At 36.1% G+C, this 24624-nt stretch overlaps 1 protein-coding gene across 1 annotated transcript in view; it reads right to left on the reverse strand.

Annotated features, from left to right (window-relative positions):
- Window positions 1-24624, reverse strand: part of Cals (calsyntenin 1) — a 159448-nt gene that overhangs the window by 27226 nt on the left and 107598 nt on the right. The window contains 1 exon segment of the mRNA XM_074173725.1: window positions 2039-2257. Within this exon segment, the coding sequence (XP_074029826.1) occupies window positions 2039-2257 (219 nt within the window).

Genomic DNA, 24624 nt, shown 5'->3' on the forward strand with positions numbered 1-24624 from the left:
TGGGTTAAAAGCTGAATTAATAAACAAAATACTTTCCAAAAAGTCTATGCAAAAGCGATTCGAGACGTTTTTCCTATTGATAAGTTAGATAATCAAAATCAAAATTATAGAGCTTTAACGTATTTTAGACAAACAACAGAAAAAGTGGCTTCTTTTTTGAGGAAACGAGATATTAAAATTGCATATAAAACAAGTAATACGTTCGGAAAGTTAGTTAAAAATAATAAAGATAAAACATCCAAATTCGAGAAATCAGGAGTATATATAAATTAAAGTGTAGAACTTGTCCTAAGGTATATACTGGTCAAACTGGCAGAACATTTAAGAATCGAATCCAGAAACATCATATGAACTATGTAAATAAGAAAACAAGTTTAACATATTCAAATAATCTTTTAGAAAAAAATAATATCTTTAACGAAGAGTTCGAAATTTTACCTACACATAGAAATTGAAACTGAACCGTTTGGAAGCAACGACAATTAATAAACTTAAAAATTCAAACATTATAATGAATGACTAACTGGATTTGAATAGATTACCATCATTGAACTTGTTTAAAAAAATATTATTGATGTAGAAGTAAGGTAATAAAGTTTGTGGAGATGAAATCATAAGGTGTAGTTTATGAAAATACTACGTGGGCTGAAACGTTTCGGAAGTAACACATAGATGGCGATAGTATTATTGCATTCACCGCTTTTTCAGTTGGTGCTAAGTACTAACCTTCAAAAGAAGAGATATTGTGCTAAGAGTGACACTACTTTTGTTATTTTCAAAACAATGGATTGAAAACAATTTAATGTTTCAATTTTACACTGCTTTTTGATAAGAAAAAATACTGTTTAAGTATTATATGGACTCCGCTCCACCAGATACAACAACTGAACGTTGGTTTGCTGACTTCAAACGTGGTCGTAGAAACACCGATGATGCAGAACGCAGTGAACGTCCAAATGAGGCAGTAACATCAGAAAACTTAAAAAAATCCACAAAATGCGTGAGTTAGCTGACATTGACATAAAAAAAACAAATGCACGAGTTTTGACTGTGAGAAAGCTCTGTGGGTGTCGCGCGAGCTCACTGTTAACCAAAAACAGGAACGTCTTGATGATTCTGAGCAGTGTTTGGCCATGTTTAAATTAAACACACATATGTGACAATGGATGAAACATGGATCCATCACTCCACTCCGGACTCAAAACGATCGTCATCTAAGTGGAGAGCAACTGGTGAACCTCGTCCAAAGCGCCCATAAGCACAACAATCGGCTGGAAAGGTTATGGCCTCGGTATTTTGGGATGTGCGTAGTGTAATATTCATCGACTATCTTCAGAAGAGAAATACCATCAAACAGGGAATATTATATAGCGTTATTGGAACGTTTGACGATATTGCAAAGAAACAATTGCTCAATGCAAAGAAAAACATTTTGTTTCATCAAGACAACGCACAGTGTCACAAGTCAATCAAACCAATGACAAAATTGCATGAATTGGTAAAAATCAAAAGATGAATCGTTCTATAAAGTAGCATTGAAATGTATCTTGATGGAGATTACGTTGATGAATAAAGCCAATTTTGAACAAATAAAAACGCGTTTTCTTTCTTAGGCCCGGGATTTTTCAGCCGGATATTAACTTAATGATTGACAAGGTCACATAAAGAGTAGTAAATACTGGGAAAATAAAGAACAAATGTTTAGACGAGACCCCTTACTATTGTAGGGTAAAGAACTGCTTCAGCAAAGCAGTCAATGGACATCGTTCATTGGCAGGACACCTGAACATAATAGGAATGCACAACGGAGACGTTAGCTGCAGGCAATGTAACAAAGGAACAGATACAGGAAGCACTGGATCACATAAGACAAACAATTCATTAACAACTCTAATTATAGTTATAATTCATTGAACGTTTATGTTTCTCAATATTCAGTAACGAAACACGAAATACATCAACTTGTTTCAGGGTTACAAAACAGAATATAGCTTGGGCCCAAAAACTGAACCTTGGGTTCACAAGTGCCCTTACCTACCTAATAACACCATCCATATCGATGACGAAGGGTTGATCGGACGTGAGGATTTCGTACTTGCACACGTCCCCGAACTTCGGGGTGCAGTCCCTGTCGGTGGCCTCGACCCGAACGATTTCATTGTAGATCCGTCCCTCGTCGACTTGCCTTACGTAGCTTGGTTCCGAGAACGTGGGGGCGTACTCATTCACGTCAGAGACGGTTATGTGTACTGTTGCGCTGAAACAAAACACAAATTTGAAAAAAGTGTCAAAGATGTTTTATATGGTGGTGTTACTTAATAGAAAACAATTGCCTTCGATTGGCATTACTTTTGGATATTTCTTAGAAATGAAGTATTGGAAACTCTTGTAGACAAAAGTAACATGAATGAAATTTTTTTCTAATTATCAATAACGGTGTGATTCATTCAAGGAAGTTCTTCTTTCCCATCTGTCAATATTCATGCCTGCTTTCTGATAAATGTCTGTAGGTATATAAGGACAGTAGGAGATTACATGTTTATGAGAATTTTGCGTATAATTTCCCTTATGTATTTATTGTTATTTTGAAAAAATACCACAACGGATACTTTAAACAAACACTGTTAAACATTTCAGTTCACGAAGCAATGATCTCCTATCCCACACAAAAGAAATGATCGCAACTATTCTTGGTGGAATGAAAGCCTAGAAAAATTTGACGATTACTTAGTCGGCCTAAAGATTCGTGCAACTGGGGGCCTTATACAACAACTCTAACTGGCGTCTACAGAAAGTTTTGTGGAAGTATATGCTTCGTAGCTCAAGAATTCACAATACTTTCTACTCTCTAGAAGCCGACCACTAAAATCGGGCCTTTTAGTGGTCGGCCACTTTCCCAATAAAAGTTTAACCACCGATAGACATCATCTGTCGAAAAAAACGACTAGGAGTTCGCCTATAAAGTTATCATCGCACGGACAGTTGATGGCGTATCCCTAGTTCTTCAAGGAGGACTGGAAATATAACACTCAAAGTGGGCCGCAAAAAACCACACCCTAAATTGGTAAGAAATGATTCTGGACAACCACCATTATGCTCATCAGTCTGGCAAATCAATGGATTCAGCACTACATAACCTAAACAATAAAGACATTGCTCATTTCCTGATATCATAGAAGCTTCTGACAATACACTACCTAATTCTTTTGGATCAACTTGGCATAAAATCGACCATAACTTTCTTCAATAGAAAGACCTAACAAATTGTCTCTGTTCTGGAATCCTGATCACATTGACCTGTAAGGTAATGACGCTGCTGACTTCATTGACAAACTGGACTGAAAATCTGGATTTCAATACACCCTTCAAAGAATATCGTTGAATAATATATTGTAGCAGGGATGACTTGAGTATGGACTGCCGGGAAAACCGTCGTACCATCTCTTTTGGAAAATAATAAAGCAGCATGACTGTGTTTTCCAGTCACATAACGAATAGGTTTGTCATCGGAACTTGAAGATCATTCACCAAACGTTAAGAAACTGAACTTATTTGGTTGATTGAGCTACAATGAACCGTCACGGGTATCAGTGGACACACTTTGAACCGTACCTGACCTAGATATTCAATACTCTATTTAATTTTGATACTTGTCTCATGATGTTAATAATAGTCTGGTAAATAAGTCTGTATACACAGAAGGATTCTGTAAACAGTATAGTCTATATGTTTTGAGTAATCGAGTCAAGTGAACGCCAATCAATATATTTTCATGACAAATGTTGTTACTGAAAATTCCTTGCAGGGCCGTAGCAAGACCCTCCTACTATTAGAAAAAAGCTAGATCTTAATTTGAAACTGAAGGAAGCGTTGGAATTTCAGGGAGTTATAAATAACCCAGTCATTTAAGCTTAAATTAGGTAAGAATCTCGGAATTCGAGATACCCAGCTGTAAGTCTGTAAATACTTGTATATTGACACCCTAAAAGTTGTCTCAAAACCTACATATGGTAGGGTGTAAGCAACTATTGAATTTCAAGGTCAAAGGTCACAAAAATCGGTTTTTTGCGTTTTTTTTTTAAATATCTCATTTCCTATGGTTTTTTGCTATTTGTATTTATTATCAATATTGTAGAATACAAAATTCTCTACAAATTTTGTTAAAAATTTTTTATACGGTGAACCGTTTTCGAGATAGAGGGCGGAGAGCGCGCGGTCACAGCATCACTTCAGGTCAACCGGAGCTTACGAAATTGGATTAGAGTCTATGAAGAAGATCACCGACTTATCATTAAAGTTTAAACGCTCCGAAAAAGTAATGCCGCTTTCCAGTGTTAACAAATCTGTAAAAATAAATGATTGTAAAGTTGCAGTGGATCCATTATTACTCTTCCAAAGAATTACTGTCAGCAAACAATTTGAAAGTAATCTTGAAGAATATCTTCAATATGAATTGAGTCCGTATCCAACAGCTCTATTTTATAATGATGGCATGAGAAAAACAACAAAATCGTCATTGTATGACAACATGAGCCCAATTGATTTTGTTCTCAATGAAAATAATGTGACGTTCATTATTGATGGCGGATTTCTTCTTCATCATGTTGTATGGAGCAGAGAAGATGCTTTTTCTATTATTTTTGATAAATACATGAATTATTTATAAAGGCATTACAGTTCCAAAATAATTGTTGTATTTGACGGATATTCAGACTACAGTAAGAACGTAAAAGCTATGGAGCAGCAAGGAAGACCTGCTGCACTTTCAAAAACGTATGAAGTTTGTTTCGATGAAACAATGGTTGTACCAGTTACTGAAGAAAAATTCTTATCAAATCGAAATAACAAAGATAAGTTCATTAATATGTTGATTGAAAAATTACAAGCTGCAAATATTACTACTAAACAAGCCAGAGATGATGCGGATGTTCTTATTGTTGAAACTGCAATTGAAGAATCAAAGTCTAAAAAAACTGCAGTTATAATAGGACAAGATATTGATTTACTTGTCATTTTAATTGGGCGTACACTGTCTTACGAACAAGAAATTTTCTTTAAAAAAGTTGGGAAAGGTAATGTAAAAACGGAGATATACTCGACTAAAAGTTTTGATAATTATCCTCATTCTAAAAAACATATTTTATTTCTGCACGCATTAAGTGGCTGTGACACAACTTCTGCGCTTTTTAAAAAGGGAAAAAAATCATTTTTAAAAGTTTTTGAGAAACTGACAAATTTGGATGAACTAGCTGCAGCATTTGAGGAAGAAAATTGTTCGGCCCAGAGATTATTACAGAGTGGAACTCAAACCGTATTGGCAGTCTATAATGCTCCGAAATCTGTGAAAAGTCTCGATTATCTTCGTTATATGCATTACGTCAAGTCTACAAAACTTAATAAACCTGTGCAGCTTTCAAATATTCCACCAACAAGTGCAGCTGCTCATCAACATTTTAACCGTGTATATTATCAAGTTCAAACTTGGTTAGGACATGATTTGGAACTCCAGGTATGGGGTTGGGCAATGCGAAACGATTTTCTGGAGCCTATCATGACAATTTTACCACCTGCTCCAGAAGATTTGCTAAATACAATTTTCTGCAACTGCAAGAGTGGTTGTGGTTCGCGATGCGGATGCAGGAAAGCAGGCTTGCAATGCTCTTTAGCTTGTGGCCAATGTAATGGCCAAGCTTGTCTCAATGCTCTACCATATCAGAGCGACATTAACGAAGATGGAACCTTTGACCCCGAAATTATGGAAGAACTTGAGACAAATGTCGTTGAAGACGATAATGAAGACCAGTTTGAAATTTACCAGCAGCCAGAAGACGACGATGAAGAGGAAGAAGATGATTAAAATTATAAATTGTAGTTTTTGTACCCTTTAGTCCATTTCTTTACTTTCAATAAAAATAAATGTATTCAATGATATTTTTTAATAAAAAGATTAATTCATAATTTATTTGTTTTTTTTCATCATGTAAGAAGTTATAAATATTAATTAGGTTAAAATTCAAATATAGTTCCTATATTTTCATTAACAATTCTGCAATTACATGGGCAGGTAAGTGTTGTTAAATAAATTAATACTGAATAAAAAGTGGATAAGTTAGGAAAAAAAATGATAAAATATAATATAATAGTTAATAAAAATTGACAAATATTTATAATCATTGATTTATCGATAGTTCATCAACTATATATGGCGCGTTTTCGACCGGAGGCACCGTTGACCTGAAGTGATGCTGTGACCGCGTGCTCTCCGCCCTCTATCTCGAAAACGGTTCACCGTATAAAAAATTTTTTTAAACAAAATATGTAGAGAATTTTGTATTCTACAATATTGATAATGAATACAAAAAGCAAAAAACCCATAGGAAATGAGATATTTCCAAAAAAAGCGCAAAAAACCGATTTTTCTGAACTTTGACCTTGAAATTTAATAGTTGCTTACACCCTACCATATGTAGGTTTTGAGACAACTTTTAGGGTGTCAATATACAAGTATTTACAGACTTACAGCTGGGTATCTCGAATTCCGAGGTGAACTTACTATAATGACTGGACTAAAAGCCATGTTTGCCACGATTGATCAACTGAAAAAATGAAAAATCACAAAAGTAAGTACGTAATAGACTTGAGGCCTGAAACATAAAAATTATATCACACCAATATTGGTAAATTTTTTTCCAATACCAACTTTTCAAAATATGTTGAAATTTTTCTTAAAAAGCAATTAGATAAAAACACACTTCACACTTATGTAACTAATTGATTATTAACTATGTTTGTTTGCTTGCTCTGATTCAGAAGTAGTCCAGAACACGGTTCAAAGATGATTATTATAAAAGTAGTTGACGACCTATTGATATATTCTTGTCAATTAATGCAAACTACAAAATCATTCCGTTATTGCTTGATAGATTGCATCAGTTTGTAAAAGAGATATTTTTTACGGGTAACTCTTTGCCTTCGGCAGGGGCCACCGACTGGTTACGGTCCTGAATACATCTTTATCGAAATGGCTAAAATTAGTTTAGCTTTATGATTCCATCCTTGTTTCCAGAAATGCCAATAGAAAAGTATTACTTTTTCAGATCTAAACCTCGAAATTCATACATGTAAATTCAGTATAGTAAATTTTACGATCTTTGTGCCAAAATCATTAACCTGAAATTCTGAAGCATATTACCTCACATCTACATCAATAAAAATTCTTTCTCGGTTTTTGAGAAAACAAGTTCAATAATGGTGATCTATCCAAATCAAGTTGGTCATTCATTAGAATGTTTGAATTATTAAGTTTATTAATTGCCATTGCTTCCAAATGATTCAGTTTCAAACCTTTATTTTCTACAAGCAGAATTTGGAACTCGATTCGACTCGATTCGAATTCGAATCATGTCAACTTCAAAGTTGAAACTTTCAACACTTGTTACTAACAAATCTTCCGAGAATGGAAGTCCAACATGTTCCTCAGGAATGTCTATGCTTATAGAGAGAGAGATTAATTTTTGGGAAAGAAAATTTTTGGCCTTTTCTCCATCTTGATACAAAAATGTGGGAATCTTCCAAAGAAAGGAAGAAAGCAATTAATTTTAAAAATTCACTCTATACAAAGGTACGTAGTTTATGCAAAGAAGTAACTTTCGGACACAAACTGGAAGAAAATTCCCTTTCGAAACAGCTACATTCATATAAACGTTGATTACAGGAAAGAAAAAAATTTTCGAAACAAATACTTTGATATGAACGCTAAATTATATGAAAAACACTTTTCTCTATTCCAAATATTCCTATGGAATCGAATGGGATATCATTCACAAGATTCCTACACGATATAATTGATGAAAGAAGTAAAACTTCACTTACATGGAACACTGTCATCCCCACTGCTAGACATCCGATGTTTCGCCGTAAGGCACTTGCCTTATCGGAGATTCAGTAGCAAATACGGATAATGTGTAGGAAAAACACTCAATTAGTTCATAATTACGACTTTTTTTCACGGAATGGATTGAATCCATATTGTGAATGATATCTGATTGGATTCCATACGAATGTAATACAAACGGAAAAGAGAAAGGGTTTTTCGTATAATTCAGCGTTCATATAAAAGTACTTGTTTCGATAGTATTTTTCTTTCGTGTAATTCAATGTTCATATGAAAATAGCTGTTTCGGAAGAGCCTCTTCTTTCAGTTTGTATCTGAAAGTTACTTCTTTCTATTATCTACACATCTTTGTATAAATTTTTGAAATGAATTGCTTCCTTTCTTTGGAAGATTCCCACATTTTTTGTATCAAGATGGAGAAGTAGAAGGCCAAAAACTTTCTCAATATTTTTGTCTTATATTGTAGTTCTTTTAGAAGTCTATGTCTATGATACCACAAAAAGAGTAGGATTCCCAAATGCACTTCTCGGTAACTGTGCAATCCTAAGCCTCTAATGCAATCTCAACACGAAACAAATAGTTTCGAAAACAGGATAACATACAGTATGATACAGACAAGCGTATGATATTCTCTCTCTCTAGGTTTTCTTGGCCTTTGCTTCCATACGGCAAGCGTATAAAGTTTATAAGTATGGACTGAAGATGTAAGGCTCTTGTGAAACTTATATTATGCTTATAGAAGACTAACTTTCAAAAAAATTGATTTATTTGTTTACCAGTCTGCTTCAGGTACCACTATCATACATTTTTCTGATATTTTTTCTCAGAGTTTGTTGATGAAGCAAAGATTCATTCAATATATTTAGTCATCCAAAAGAAGAGAGTTTTTGAAAGAAGAAAAATCCAATATTTATTCTACCATGGTACATTTTTTACAGTAGAAATAATGTTTTGAATGTACTGTCAGTCGACAAAATCTCGACGAGATTTTCTCAAAAAAATAATTAAACATTTTGAATGTAACTCCAGTGCATTTTAAATATTTTCAACTATTTTTATATATTGCCCTCCTCATTGAAAATTTAAAAGTTGGTTTGCCTGATGACTAGAATGGAATGATTAGGAATATGCATATCTTTTTTTTTCAAGATCATGTGAAATCTCCATTAACCATCGACTCGACCCAGACATGTATAACGGCGACTTCGCCATTTCCGAGAATTAAATTAGTAGACGGGTAAATGAGCCAAAGAAAGACAAGTGCTGTAATCAATAACAGCACTACTTGAGTCTAAAGTAGTATTTAAGCATTAATATTTCAAGTTGTGTTTTTCAATAAAGCTGTCAATTATTGTGTCCCTCATAGAAAGAAACCATACGAATAAAATAATAACTAATTTCAAATAGTTTTTTTAATTACGATGATGGAGTGATCCACATGGTTTTTCACATAATGATTTGAATAAGTAGGTACCACTACAATTACATATAGAGCGCAAAGGAAAATTTCCCAGGTAACCTAGCTATACAAGACAAACATTCAAAACGGCCACATCATTTCCAACTCCCAATAGATGAATGAGATTAAATACGAACCTACTTTGCTTTAAAAATAGTTCCAACACTGCATCTGTCAACCGGTCCCGTAACTATCAATAAACCACAGCGGAGAAGGAGGTATCGCTTCTCACTTTTCACTTCGTCCTCATTAGAAGAAATGGCCGCAGTGGAGATTATTTCTGTGTGGGCGACCAGAATGAGGATTCCAACCGGTTAACTACCATTATGTGAATCAACTATAATGGGACAAACCGTTGCACAGGAAGCATTTAAATGGAATTGAAAGGAATCTTAATGTTCACCCGGTCTAGTAGTCATTTTGCAGAACTATTGAAATTGATTAGTGGAAAAGAAGACGTTAAATAATAACAAAATAAACAACAGATTGGAAAATTTTAAAATGCTTGTTTCAGTGAGTGATGAACGTACGAGACGGTCAATCCAACGACCGGGAAAAGTAGTATCCAAATAGTTTCTTACTTGTCTGAAGTAATGTGGTGGTGCTCCATCTTGTTGGAATGCGATATCCATATCGAATTCATCAGGATTCGCTTCGACGATTTCAGTGATGAGAGGGTCAACAGTAGTTTCCAGCATATTCAAATACAGTTCCCCTATCGAATTTTGATCAATAAATAGAGGTTCTACAATATGGTTTCGCAATATTCCTGCCCAAACGTTAATTTTTTCTGGATATTGGGTACGTGTTTCCCGGAAAAGGTGAGGGTTGGTGTCACTCCAATAACGGCAATTTTCTCTGTGAACATTACCGGTTTAAAAAAAAAGTTCATTCGACACTAAAACAAATATTATGGAGATAGGTAGGATGCCTTGCAATGGTTTCAGTCATGATTTCGCAGAGCTCTGTTCTTCGATCAGGGTCATCTTCAGTTAATTGGTGTACCATTTTGATTTTGTAGAAGGAGACACACAGTAGAAGGAGACATCTCAGAAACATTCGCGACGGAATAAGTAGACTGTTCAGGCTTTACTACCATGTCACCAATTATTTGCACTTGCTGTTCTTCCAGAATGGACGGATGACTTGGGGGCTTTTTGTTATGCACACTATCGGTAGTTGAGAATTTGGATACGTTTCCTCAAATATTTTCTACAGATAGGACGATTCGGAAAACGTTCATTGAAAATCCTTTCGGTCTCGTGAAAATTACGCGTCGCACCGTAAATAAAAATCGCTTCAATTTTTTCTTCCAATGTACGAGAATTGACCATTTTACAAATTGTTGACGTGGTACCTTTCTATTAGTAAAACCGAAAACTAAATGAGAATATTCTAACTGAACAATGATGTTCATTGTCGTTCTTGTAAACAAAAAATAACTTAACAAACCTCATCGGGTTGTTGGAATTGCCATATGGCAGATAAAAAGGAATATTTCTAGAAATATCAATATTAATGTGTTAGTCTTCAGGAAATTATTAAATGTTCCGCCATTTTGTAGTAGGTGAAGATATTGACTTCATATTCTAGGGTTGTGAAATATTCGTTAGAAGCTTCAAAATGATGTGTCTCAAGACCCCTTTTCATTCAATTTCTTTTTCCCAGACGGCGCCCAGTCGCCATCTTGAAAGTTTCATCTGACAATTTCACTGCATAATAAAGTGTTCATGCATTAATTTCATTATCCCAAATTTCAATTTTTTGAGGTGACCCGTTCAAAAAATAAAAAGGGGGGGGACATTAAAGAAAAGCCCTGTATAATTGCTTGCCATCGCTACTAATTCGTGATATCCATGTTTTCATTAATATCCTATTCATTACCTATTTAAGACAAATTTGATACTAGTTGAGGAATAGGTAAACGAACCACCCTGTAATCCAGAAAAATATAATGAATCCTACTCGAACACATTTCCTTTTGTAGCATGATGTTGGATAAAAAGGCCTACAGTATTCCATATCTATGGTGAAATTGAAAAAATACATTACACAAGTTTCCACTTCTGAGGGTTGTCGATTTCAAAGATGCGACAGCTGGTAAACGGAAAAACATATTTTAACATTTTTTTTAATGAAAATATCTACTTATATTATGAATTGAGAACCATTTTTTGTAAAAAAGCTGGCATTTACAAAAAAAAAGCAAGAGGCTTTTTTCCTAGAAAATTTGATGATGGCATTTATCATATATTTGATAGTTTTAGAGATATTTCCATTGCTATATTATTCATCTATATTATGAATTAAATTCAGATTATTCTGAGAAGTGACATGACTTTTATATAGAAAAAAAGCTTATCAACTATTTTGTAGAAAATTTCATGAAGGATAATAATGGTAATAACTTGTATTATTTTATAGTAGACATGATAGTTCCCAATTCTTCTATTTAATATGAATTTTATGAAAGGAATCCTATGAAATTGTGATTTTAATGAAAAAAAAAGCTAGATAATTTTATAATTCTATCCATGATAATAATTTACCAAATTTTCACAAACACGTCAATTGTGTAACTATTATCACAGAATCACACGTGTTAGGAATCACAGGTTAAAATATAAGACCTCGTTGGTCGTAAGCTCGCACAAGTTTCCACTTTTGAAAGTTGTCGTTCGTAGGGGCGACAGATCGTTAACAGAAAAACAGATTTCAACAGATAATTTTATAATTAACAAAAAAGTAATAATTCCGTTTATCGTACCATCGATAGTTATGGTGATATTGGAAAGTGTTGAAACACCAAATTTTATAAAGGAAAACTATAAATGTAGTTGTTATAAAGCTTTCCAATTTTCTAACCGCCCTCATTTCAGAATAAACCGCTTGTAGCAATGACTTCATAAGTCTTCAAATCTGGTATAAACCTCGTTGAACGAGGTTGAACGGCCTCAAATACTATCGGAAAACCAAATTAATGACTTCCGATAGTTTTGCGGAGAAATAATGAACCGCTACAAGCCCTGTAACTTGTGATATATCGCTTTTATGAAACGAGAGTTACCACCAGGGTTTGGTGACGTTTTTGCTGGACATTATAATTTATCACCAACCCGATGAATTATTTGTTTTTCCATCGGCGAGAGTGAGACTTACAAACAATCAGCGATCTTCTCCTTGCGCTATAGTGGAAATATTCGTTTGAAATCGATAAGAGGAGAATATGTAATGGCTTGAATAAGGCTGACAAAAAGAAGTCGATATCAGTTGAATTTAGAGGTTGAAAATGTCATCCTAACTGAGCCACGGAGATGGCGACATCTAGATTTTAATATCAAAATATCCAAATAATTGTTGTTAGGCAGACGAAATACATGCGATATGAGTCGACAAATTTCATGAAATTCATCAGCACTTGACTCTGTATTCCATTTTTCAACTTCAACAAATATTATTACAACAACAAACAAAGCATTATTATTATGAAATAATTAAAACCGTTGAAGCTTTTAAATACGCAAACATACAATATAAAAACAATGTATAACCTGAATGATAGCCATACGTCGAAAATTAGTCTCAAAATCTAAGAGTGCCGACGACTCACGTGTATAGAGTTATCTCTCTTCTATGTACTGAGTACAAGCTATCATTAAAACAACATCTCTCTGTCTCTCTCTGATTGGATGTTGAAGTTAACTGTTTTGTCTTCCTTTATCACTTGTAGAAAAAAGGACGCTATACGAAAGTATGTGTTTAATGGGAAATTTTATTGATGACGCAAATCTGTACATTGTCTTTCATTAACCGTTTCCTATCTTCAAATTTAAATAAAACAAAGTTTGTGTGTGAGATATCATCGAAATTTTTATTCTTTTGAAAGACCTATTTATGACATTTTTTGTGAAATATAACATCGTTCAAATGTGTGCCAAGACTTTTCTAGGTGGAGCACATCCAGAACGTCCAATTTTCGATGGCGCTGACGCATAAATCAGGCTGAATTTGACCAATGGCATGTTGCCTCTGAGGACCGCTGTGCGGTTTGTGGCTCATTCGCATAACCTGCGACTTGAGAAAACCCCACAGGAAAAAGTCTAACAGGGTCAAATCGCACGATCTCGGTGGCCAGTTCACATCACCTCCACGTGAGATGAACATGCCTTCAAATCGCTCGTACAGAATATCAAATGTGGCATGAACTGTATGGCACGTAGCGTCTGGTGTCCAGAATATCCAATGCAATCTAAAAGAAGTTGGTAATCACCGACAGTGGTGGCCTGGCCAACGTCGTTCTCAAAGAAATATGGACTGATGACACCGCCAGCTCAAAATCATCCACACCAAACAGTTACTTTTTCGAGATGCATTGGACGCTCTTGGATCTCATGTGGATTGGTATCGTCCCAAGTTCCACAATTATGTTTGTTCACATACCAATTCAGAAATTGGCCTCATTGCTGAGGTTGATTTTTCGATGAAAATAAGGAGCAGTTCCCAACTGCTCCAGAGCCCATTCAGATGACACACGTCGTTGGCTTTAGTCATTCACCTTCAGTTCCTGGGTCAGTTGAATTTTTTACAGGTGCAGACCCATGTAACGACGCAAAATTCGCCAAGTTGTGGTCTGCAAAAGGTATAGAGTTTTTGAGACACCAATATGTCTTGGCACACTCATGTCGCTGGAATTGCAAAAGCTGCTTCTCAAAAGCGGCCGAACCTGAAAACTGTACACACCTCAGCAACATTTGATGATTTATAAAGCTCAGATCAGACCTTCTTTGGAATATTGTTCTCATGTATGGAGCTACGCTCCTAAGCTTACCCTAAAGCTGCTGGATTCCGTCTGATTGGAGACGCGAACATCACTTGCAATCTTGATAGTCGGGAACATCGAAGAAAGGTTGGGGATTTATCTCTCTTCTATAGATACTTTCACGGAAAGTGTTCAAGTGAATTGGCACATGTCACTCCACCAAGAGCGATACATATCAGAAATACGCGACATCGTGGCTGCTCATCGTTTTGAAGTTCAACTCAGTACACCTCGAACTTCACTGTTTAAGAACTCTACTATTTGGAGAATTGCGTTTATGTGGAATGGACTTCCTGAGAACGTTCCAAACGGATTCAATCTCCAGCGATTCAAATCCATTGTAAATTGCTACTTTGCACAGGCACCGACCGCTCTTAGAACGCCTTAAGGATTTTCCTGTAGTGCGGCGATGTTTTAGGCAAGTCTTGCGTTTTAGCGACGTACAAGTACCAGTGGACTCAAATATATCCACCACATTACGAATAGTCCTCTCGATAGGACGATTATGGATACCGTAAAATGGGCGGAGCGAGCGGTACGTTGCTCGAATACCCATTATGATAAAACAATTTTATGATTTGCAGGTGTTGTTGAATGCTATATCCGTCTATGGTGATTCGCCAAAACAGACTGAATAAATGACAACTGGTTTGACAGATGTATCGTCAACAAGATGGCCGTTAGTATCAAAGTTCGGAAGTCCCTGTTGGAAGACCCTTTACATCTACATCTACTGTGTTATTCTTATTTTTGTATAGAAATTCAAATTAATTAATTTGTAGGGAAATCATATCTCACACAAATATCACATGATTTAACTCTGACGCTTCGCTTTCGACTACAGAGCTATGTTTTATCTCTCGAATTATTCTGAAAGAATTTTTGTTAAAATAACAATCGTGATATTTCGTCGAAATTTCACTTTGATAATTTTTTGCTTGCCTAGAGGTATGCACCGTCATAATGCGCCAACGGTCCCCTCGAATATATTTGCATTTCAATCAAGATTTTTTTTCCTGCAAGTTGAGAGTTCTCTGACTTTTTTCAAGCCTCAGGATAACACTGCATCCCCATAAGTCTATTATGTTTTCTCACAATTTTTGGTAACACGTATTGGGTAATTTTTTAAGATGTATAGGATTTGATTTAAAAAACAACACAAAAAATTTGAAAAATTGATGAAATCTCCATCGGCATCGATAGAACGATCAATATAATTTAATGTTTGAAGATGATTTCATGCAAATGTTGTCCGAGGCACCGCTTTAGATTGCCATGAGCAAGGTCCAATTTTGACACATCGACCGGTAGTTCACGTATGAATGCTTCAATAATGGCTTCGTCAGTCGTTGCTGATTTATCCCTGTAGACATGAGCCTTAACATGACCCCATAAGAAATAATCCAAAGGCGTTAAATCACACGATCTAAGCGGCCAAAAAGACGGGCCCCAAACGTGAGATAAACTGTTCACTGAAGGCGGCTCTTAATTGGGCCATTGTTTCGCGTGCCGTGTGGCATGTAGCACCGTCTTGTAGAAACCACATGTCAGGCATGTCCAATTCTTCCCTTTTTGGTAACAAAAAGTCGTCAATCATCACACGGTAGCGCTCGCCATTCACAGTAACGTTCCGGCCATTGTCTTCTTTGAAGAAGTACGGCCCGATGATGCCACCGCTCCATAATCCATACCAAACAGTGACTTTTTCGGGATGTGTCGGTAGCTCTTGCAATGCTTGTGGCTGGTCTTCACTCCAGATGCGGCAATTTTGCTTGTTAACAGAGGTCCAATTGCTGCGAACGGTGGCGAATCGACATTTCACGGTTATCACGAACACTGGCGGATACAGCCGCAATATTTACTTCGGTCCTCACTCTACGTATGCGTGTTGGTGGTTCAATATCCAATAATGTAAAGTGGGTTCGAAATTTAGTTGGCCTGAGAAGGCCAACGAAACTGCTAATAAATTGGAAGAAGTGCACGATGCACTTTCTTCACCGAGCATGAATTTTGATATTACAATTCAATAATTTGCAAGCGTTTTTCATTCGTATGTCGATTCATGGTTGAATTATAGACCAAACTGAACAAGTTCGACAATGACACAAGACACGATTCACGCGTGATCTGTCAAAAACAGTGTTGCCAAAAAGATACCAGCAAAAAAATCATTCATTATTAATCTCCATGTAATATTGGTTGTCCTTGAATTGCTTGCTTGCCTCCTGTGATCCAGAGCTTCACATCCATATGAAACTGACAAGGTGTGTCTTTGTTTCTCTGTAGCAATTCCTGCAGCTATGATCTCCGTTATACACCCCCATTTTGAATGAACAGTATCCAGTGATAATCTTTGCGCAGCTAAATAGTATTGACTATGAAACTACCCACAACAGAGAACCATTTCATAAACTTTTTTTCGTGAAACATATTAATATCTGAGTTACATTACAGTATAGACGAGTTTTTGACATAGTGAGTACTCAAGCTATCGAAACCGCCAATATCTCTACTCAACAAACGTATATTGTCTATTTCAACTTCAGTCGAATCGTTCCGGAGAGTTTTAAACGTATTCTTTAGCTCCATCAAGACGGATCGCCTACTCAAAGTTACAATAGAACCACTTTATTTCGTATGCATTTCACGATATCCTAGAAAACATCATCTTCAGAAACCTCGTTTTCCACTTTTCTTTCGAGTCCAATGTTCGTAACTCCTTTGTTTTGAAATGACGGCACACTCGACTTGCCTGATAACACGTTTAAGCGCCTTCGACTGGGAAAAGTAACAAAAGAATAAGGTCACCTCATTTGGATTAGGCTCGTTTCTCGGCAGAATGATTTCGCTAATTTGGCGCGTCAGAAAGAGAAGACGACGAAAATTTCTAGAACTGTCATTTCGGGAGGGCATCCGTGACATTTTCTTAATTGGAAATAACGAGATGAAGTATACGTTTCCTCTTGAACAGATTTTCTTTATAATCGTTATTCATTGTTTAATTGTACAGTCGTTTGTTTCGTCGAAATGCTGACAGGACGCTTTTACCAGCACGCTCTTTCTTCTCCTTGTTTTACAATGTAAACCATATAATCGAACATTTCCAAATGAAAACAGCCGCCGGGTACGATATGAAATTTAAGGTGATTTCTATATGTATGAGTGTATTCATCCAAGGAGTTGTTTAAGTTACTGATTCACGATTGATTGAATATTCACTGGAGGCGTTTAAGCTACTCGAACACGTTACAGATCATCAATTATCTCATAAAAAAAATTTATTCAAAATTACATTAACTACTCAAAATGTTTCCAATCGTTTGAGGTTACGTTGGAAAGTGTTTCGATGAGTAAAGATTTAAAGATCAAAGTCTCAGAAACCCATCATATTGCATCCAGTTTCACCAGACTTGAGAGGAATTTCCAAATTTAATAACAGTTAGGTTGTTTCAAAATTTTTGTCCGTTTTTATGAGTCTACTTTAAACTGTGATATCTCAGTGAATACTAATTCAATTCAATCTAAATAAGCGTCATTCGAGTCAGTACACTTTCGCCAACGTCGATTAATTCAGCCAGCATTAAAAAAAGGATGCTCAGGATTTAATGAAGTCGACGAAGGCCGTTTTTTGCCTGTGATAGTCGGTTGGCGGTAGGTCTGGGGAGTATAGCGGGTGAGGCAGAACTTCGACTCTCGATTCATTCAATTTTCGGATGGTGATTTGTAAAACGTGCGAAAGGGCGTTGTCGTGGAGCAGGATCTGACCTCTTCTATTGACCAGTGTCGGCTGTTGCTGACGCAATTTTCGGACATTTCGTCGATTTCATCACCAGGACTCTGTGATGGTTTGACCCGGCTGCAGAAAGTTATAGTGAATCACACCAACCGCTGACCACCATTCAGTAACCATGGTTTTTTGGTGTGTTTTCGCCATTGGGAAGTGCCTGGGTGGTGTGGGAGCTGATGCCAAGTCTCCACCAGGGTCCTCAAATCCTCGTCCTGAATTACTGTTTGTCGACCACTTCGGGACTCATCTTCGAGGCTGCAATCTCAGGAACAAAATTTCGTAAACCATCGAACAGTGCGTTTATTAACACTATCATTACCAAATGACTGGTTGAATTTTCGGGCTGTTTTGGCAGCGCTTTGGTTCAATTTGAAGTCGTAGAGAAAAATTGGCCGAAAATCGCTTAACGACTTCATAGAGTAATGAGCTGAAAAGAGGCATTAATTATAAATTTGGAAAAAAAGAACAGGGATAATGTATAGAGTACAAAATTCTCTATCGATCAGTATATATACCACGACACAGTAGAATTAATATTAACTGAACGGGCAAAAAATTTTGAAACAAAATAATAAAATGATGGATACTACTTTAGGGAATAATAAATAATTGCGAGAGGACTGATCAAGAACAAGTGATGGTCAAAAAAATTTTAGCAACTTTTATCTGTTACTTGAGGTTTTGCGAAGCACGTCATGTAATCAGTTTAGCGTTAGAGACCATACCAGTAGCAAGCAAATAAAAAATATGTGTAGCGAAACATTTTTGAGAGTTGAAAGTGTTTTTAAACATATAAACAATGACGTTTAAATTTACGAAGTCATGGGCGTTTGTATAAGAATAAATTTAAGATGAAATGATTTACATCATAGTATGAGTCTGGTAGATATTACGTCTTCGACATATGTAAATTGGATACTTGATAAAAATCCATGATAAACGTGTTCAATAACACTTTACAGTTCACAACTGCTTCACAATTCATTAGTTTCTTCACGCATGTTTAGTACAAATGTATTTAAAACATCTAAAGTGGTGAAATTATACGCAATCCGAGACGCGACTGTGGAAGATAATCTAATAATAATCAATCCATTTACCTGTAAGTTAAAGTGATCATAATCATATTAGTCTCTGCGAAATACTGTATCCGAGATTCCCACCCTTGAGAATCTGTAGTTGAATTTTGAATGAGTAATATACATCTATTAATGAAAGAAGGAAATTATCGACTGTGACAAACGTTGATATTGATTTTATAGTGGAATTATGACTACGTGTTGAACTCAGATAATTATAGTGGGTTCATGCAACTATTTTTGTAAATGTTGAAAAACCATAGATACGTTCCAATATAGCCCAAGAACAGTTAAAATCTTTTTCAATATAATGTTGAAAATTTCAATTCAAACACTAATACTTGGTCACGTGCCCGATGTGACGTCACATATTTCTAGACACTGATGAAATACATTTTTTTCGCAATTTTTCTAGTAAAAGATGAGTCTGAAGTTTTCTCAGAAATGTGCAGAGTCAGAGTCAGTACGGGAAAATTATATTTCACCAAAATTATTTATTCACGTATGACAAGAAAAATAATAAGCGAAGTGGCCACAGCAGGCTGGTCGATATTCGGCATTTGTGGCGCACAATACCACATGTATTTTTATGGAGATCATTTTGATGTAGTTTTTTGACAATATTTGTCCATTTATTTTATATTACAAATCATTATTTTTCAAGTTTTCAAAGATGAAAACTAAGTTTTTAGACTAGAATAAAGTAAACAAAGTTAATGTCACTATTTCCTGGGTTTGAAAGCCGTGGATTTTTGGAGTTAATATCTCCTTTACCATTTTGTCAAAGTTAACGTGTTTGTTAACAATAATTTCTTCTCTTTTTGTTGGAAAGAGATAACTTTTCCGGTGTTTGTAGTATAATATCTGCATATTACTAACACAGAAGTTTTATAACTTTGAATTCGTCTATCATTAGCAAAATTACGAAAAAACTATCTTCTTATAATGTCACCAGTGTTTGACGATATGTCGATCACGTGATATTACATTACAATATAAGGCATTAACTTTCCTGAAATTGTTTCTACTTCAAAATTATTCTCGACGCGCGTTTCACCAATTCAGTTTACAGCATCAGATATTCTAAACGAAGTTCTAAGCATCAACTCAGTTTTTTAATATCCAACAGGTCCCTCGTGATTATCATTATTAACTAGCGATCCGCTCCGACTCCGCACGGGTGCGATCGCTGCTTATCATAAAATGCTATAGGGCGAAGCGCGGCCGTCGACGCACTCTTTATAGGCCAGCCCTTCGGCCGGTACCGCCGTAACCACTATGTCCCTGCATTTTAAATCTGTAATATCTTCGAAAATATTGTTATAAATCATGCCCTAAAGAAAATAACGCCAGCCGCCACTGGTAGTCATAAACCAATCGTGACGTAGCTAAGAGCGCGCGAATGTACGATTTCGATGGAATTCCGGCAAAATTTTCTAGCGCATTCGATTATGATACATAAACGCTAGCCACGAGCATATCGACACAGTCAAGTGGAAGTTACAGTGCGGTACGCGAAGCGATCTAGTAAGGCGATAGACATTCGAATAATAGTTGAAGTGCTTATTGTATTTAAAGTGAAATAAAGTTAAGTTTGATTATTCAGTGTAGTCAATTATTTATTGGTCAACCCACGGAAAACAATTTTCATTCAAATTACCTGCTGTAAATGGTCATATTGATCTATACTGAATGCACAATCTATTTAAGGTACTTAATTGGATAAGGATTAATGCTGTATTGCTTAAAATCGCCTCATAAATAGGGACAAAACATGGTTATTGTGGGTTATCATTAGGAAAGAGACATATACCATCGCGGACTTTTTTATTGACTTTTTCAAGGTGACCAATAATGTAGTACATTATTTTGATCTATCTCCAAGGATTCAGCCAGTGTTTGCAATGTAAGCGCAAAAAATGTGTTTATTTACGACAACAATAGTGATGTGAAAAGGAACCTATGTTTTGCCACACCTTGCAGTATCCAGAAGTCAAATGACATCAATTACTTCAAGTAATGTACCTATATGCTATGGCCGTCCTACAAGAAGTGTTGAACGACATTAAATATTCTGTGAAAGCGGGTATGCGTCGCGACGTATATGAAATGAGTTTCACTATCTCGTTTAGCCTGACCAATATTCTTTTTCATCGCAATAGACACTAACTGACAAGAAATCAGTTGAGACTATTTCTTGATGACGCCAAACTGATTGGCGAATCGAATGCCAAAAAGAGTGTTGGGTGTGGGAAAATTCTTTGTATTGGATTCTTAATAAGCCAGAGTTTATAATTCTACCTTTTAGATTCGTGTGAGCTAAGAAAACGCGGAGATCCAAGATTAATCTCTGCCACTATTGTGTGACTTCAGAGAGTGCAAGCTTTCCATTCCATCACTAAAAGTCCATACCGCCCTTGAATAAGATCGGACGTTTTAGTTTTTTCGGTAATGTGCGAAATATTTATTCACCCAGCGTCGCTATTGACTTTTTTTGTGAGTGTTTTTATCGATGTGGCCTTTTTTTTAGGTTGATATTCGGAACTTGTAATTGTCGGAAAGTTTTCCGTTGACCGGACTAACGAAGCCGCTACGTTCGTACGTCGTCTACGAAATATAAAAACGGAAACGTGACCTCAGAAGCTGTTGAAAAAAAAACGCAGTGGTGATTCACGTCCTCGTATAACTTGCCAGAATGAAAATATCAGCTGTACGCCAGTCGAATACGAATCGGGAGAGACTGAGACCTCCTACTTCGTGTCTTTCCTCTCTGTCCCAGCATCGAATTATTCAATTATAGTTGTTTCTGCAGTTTACGTGGATGGGATCATTAATTCTAATAGCTTTTGTCGTAGATCCGAACTGGATCACCAGATCTTGCGCGGGGTTGAATGGAGTACATTAGTATAGTGGTGCACCCCAGAAATGTTGTGAAAAAACGAGTTAACCGACCAGGATGCCAAGATGAATCCTATTCTAATTGATGCATTTGGTCAATGAATTATTATAAACAAAGCACTTGCAAAATTACAAAAAAATATTAATACCAACGTTTCTTAGGTCAAATTATTACTTTTTAATGCGAAACATCTATAGCCGCACGTATAACAGATTAATAACGTGGCGACGCATGTCGTGACGACGAGTTGCCATGCGCAAGTGACTGTGCGATTATCTTCACACTGGCTCGGAGCTACGATATCTCTTTCGCAACACTGAGCTTGGATACCTATAGTGTATACATAGTTGTTTACTTCAGTATACATAACCTGTGTTTTACTAAATGAATAATTTTTAAAGATAACTGAAAATAAAATATGCCTGACAGTGATAATTTACAAAGTGAAAGGAAGCAAAATCACACTACGACAAACAACCAGAGAGGAGAGAGGGAATAGGTGAAAGCACTCGAATGACCTATAAATAGTCAGATCTCGGAGGAATAAGTCCAGTTATCACCCGAAGACGATTGTGGATACTAACAATTGAAACGTAGTGATGTAACTTGGTTTGGAATCTTTTAATTTTTTATTTTTCATTTTTTGTCAATATTTTTTAATTTTCAGCTTTTATTAATATTTTTATTTTTTTTTGGTTGTTGCTTGTATGTTATTTCTTTGAAAATTTCAGTCTTTTGTTTTAATGAAATTGTTGTTTTCGGTTAATCTTTTTAATTTTTTTCAGGGATTTCAAATCAATTTATATTATATTAGAGAATGGAATTTCGAACTGATGAAATATATAAATCAGGTTACTCATTTCGACATTTTGGTGAAATGAGCCACCCCTACCGTTGGTAGAATCGTGTAAAACATTATCTTTACAAAAGTTTCAAACTTCACAGGTGCGGGGCTCTGCCGTGACAGACCCCCTTTCCCTAAGTACTGATGAGACACTTTAAATACCTGAATAATTTAAGTTTACAGAAGATGGACGTTGACCAAATGAACCTAATGTCCTCTCTAATATCTGAACAACAACTAGAGCTCCCCAGTTCTTCAATTTCAGTTACTGCCTAGGTGGCTAAGTGGTGCAGCCAGGAACAACTTAGTTGCCTCCTCAGGAGCCGGGTATCTTATGAATCTACTTTATGACAACTCTTTCAGCAGCAGAAGCAGAATCGAGAGAGGAAACCACTTTCCCCTACGCACGTCGGCATAAGTTTACGATCAAACGATGATAAACCCAAATAACATGAAAAAGCCTTGCATGGTTTAATCTAATTCATCTAGAAGACTCGCATATGCCCTCATTAGGGAAGATTGCTGAAATCATAAGGTAGAAGTCTTACACGTTGAACATTCGATAACCTCAATATCGATCAATAAACTGGAAGCTCTTTAATATGCCATTATAGCTAACGTAGAGGACACTAAGTATATGGTCCACAGGTAAGATGACAAAGCTGCACCTGGATTTCTACAGTTTCCTGAAAGGTTGCTCGTCTCCTGGCTGGTGGGTGCAGTAATTACCCTACAAACATAGGATGGCTCACTTCCCAGGTCACACATATTTGTGTCAACTTACCTATCTGACGAAGGTAGTCGCAAATTAACCGCCAAAGAGATCCTAATTATATTGAGGAGAATGTACCATGGTCTCTCAACCTTCACAAAAAATTTCAGCATCTGTTCTGGTAGCAGAGCACATGCTTTGTCTCACTCTTGCCAGCTGGCCTGAAAGATAACTCACCAAATAAGCAATCGGATTCGTTGAGAAGCCCTCGCGGATGGTAGTAGTGTGTTATAGACCAACGCACTTTGGGCCTACCCACCTACAGTATTATGGTGATCCGGGATAAGCAATCGACATTCTCAAAACTAAAATTGACACATTACTTTTTCAGTTACAGTGGGCTTTTGCGCAAATTTTCGTTGGAAAGTCGTTTATTTCGAATTTCACCTCTAAAAGAAAGAACCATACTGGTCTTACTTTTTGGCCACTCCGTATTACAGTACATCTTCTATTTGCCTTCGTATTTATGAAAAACCAGCTTTTATGAGATATAAACCTGACATTTTTCCGAGTGACAATTTTTGGAGCTACAGAAATCAACATTCGGCAACCTCGTTATAGTGTGTTCTGAAATCCTGCATTCTAAGTTTTCATTCAAAGCAACTGAAACACGTACACAAACAACCGCATCACTCCTCTCATGATATTTATAAATACTGATTTAACACGACTCATATCTAAATTTTCGAATGAATTATTTATAGTATGGGCTCCGTCGCTTCTCCACCTTAACTTCAACCTTTGAAATATCTTTCACACTTTTTTGTTAAGCTAGTTTCAGTCTATTGGAGTCGTCTATTAATAGACCTGCATTCAGGGTTTAATTTGAGCCGGTTTCTAGTAATATCAATCTGATAATGAAAAACTCATCATTGTGCCATAAAATACCAATTACTAACATTTTCCAGGTACTCTGATTAGATTGAATGATTAGTGTGGCAATTTTATAGTCTTGGTCGATTTCCTAAATATTATCCAATAATGATCAGACATGTCATGTTTATTGAGACAGAAAGCTTTTGGACGTCTACTTTTCTACTTTTCTCTCTTGATACAAAAAATGTGGGAATC

This window comes from Leptinotarsa decemlineata, unplaced genomic scaffold (assembly GCF_025532065.1).
Source record: "Leptinotarsa decemlineata unplaced genomic scaffold, Ldec_3_MD MMD2_tig00000505_RagTag_RagTag, whole genome shotgun sequence".
Taxonomy (NCBI): domain Eukaryota; kingdom Metazoa; phylum Arthropoda; class Insecta; order Coleoptera; family Chrysomelidae; genus Leptinotarsa; species Leptinotarsa decemlineata.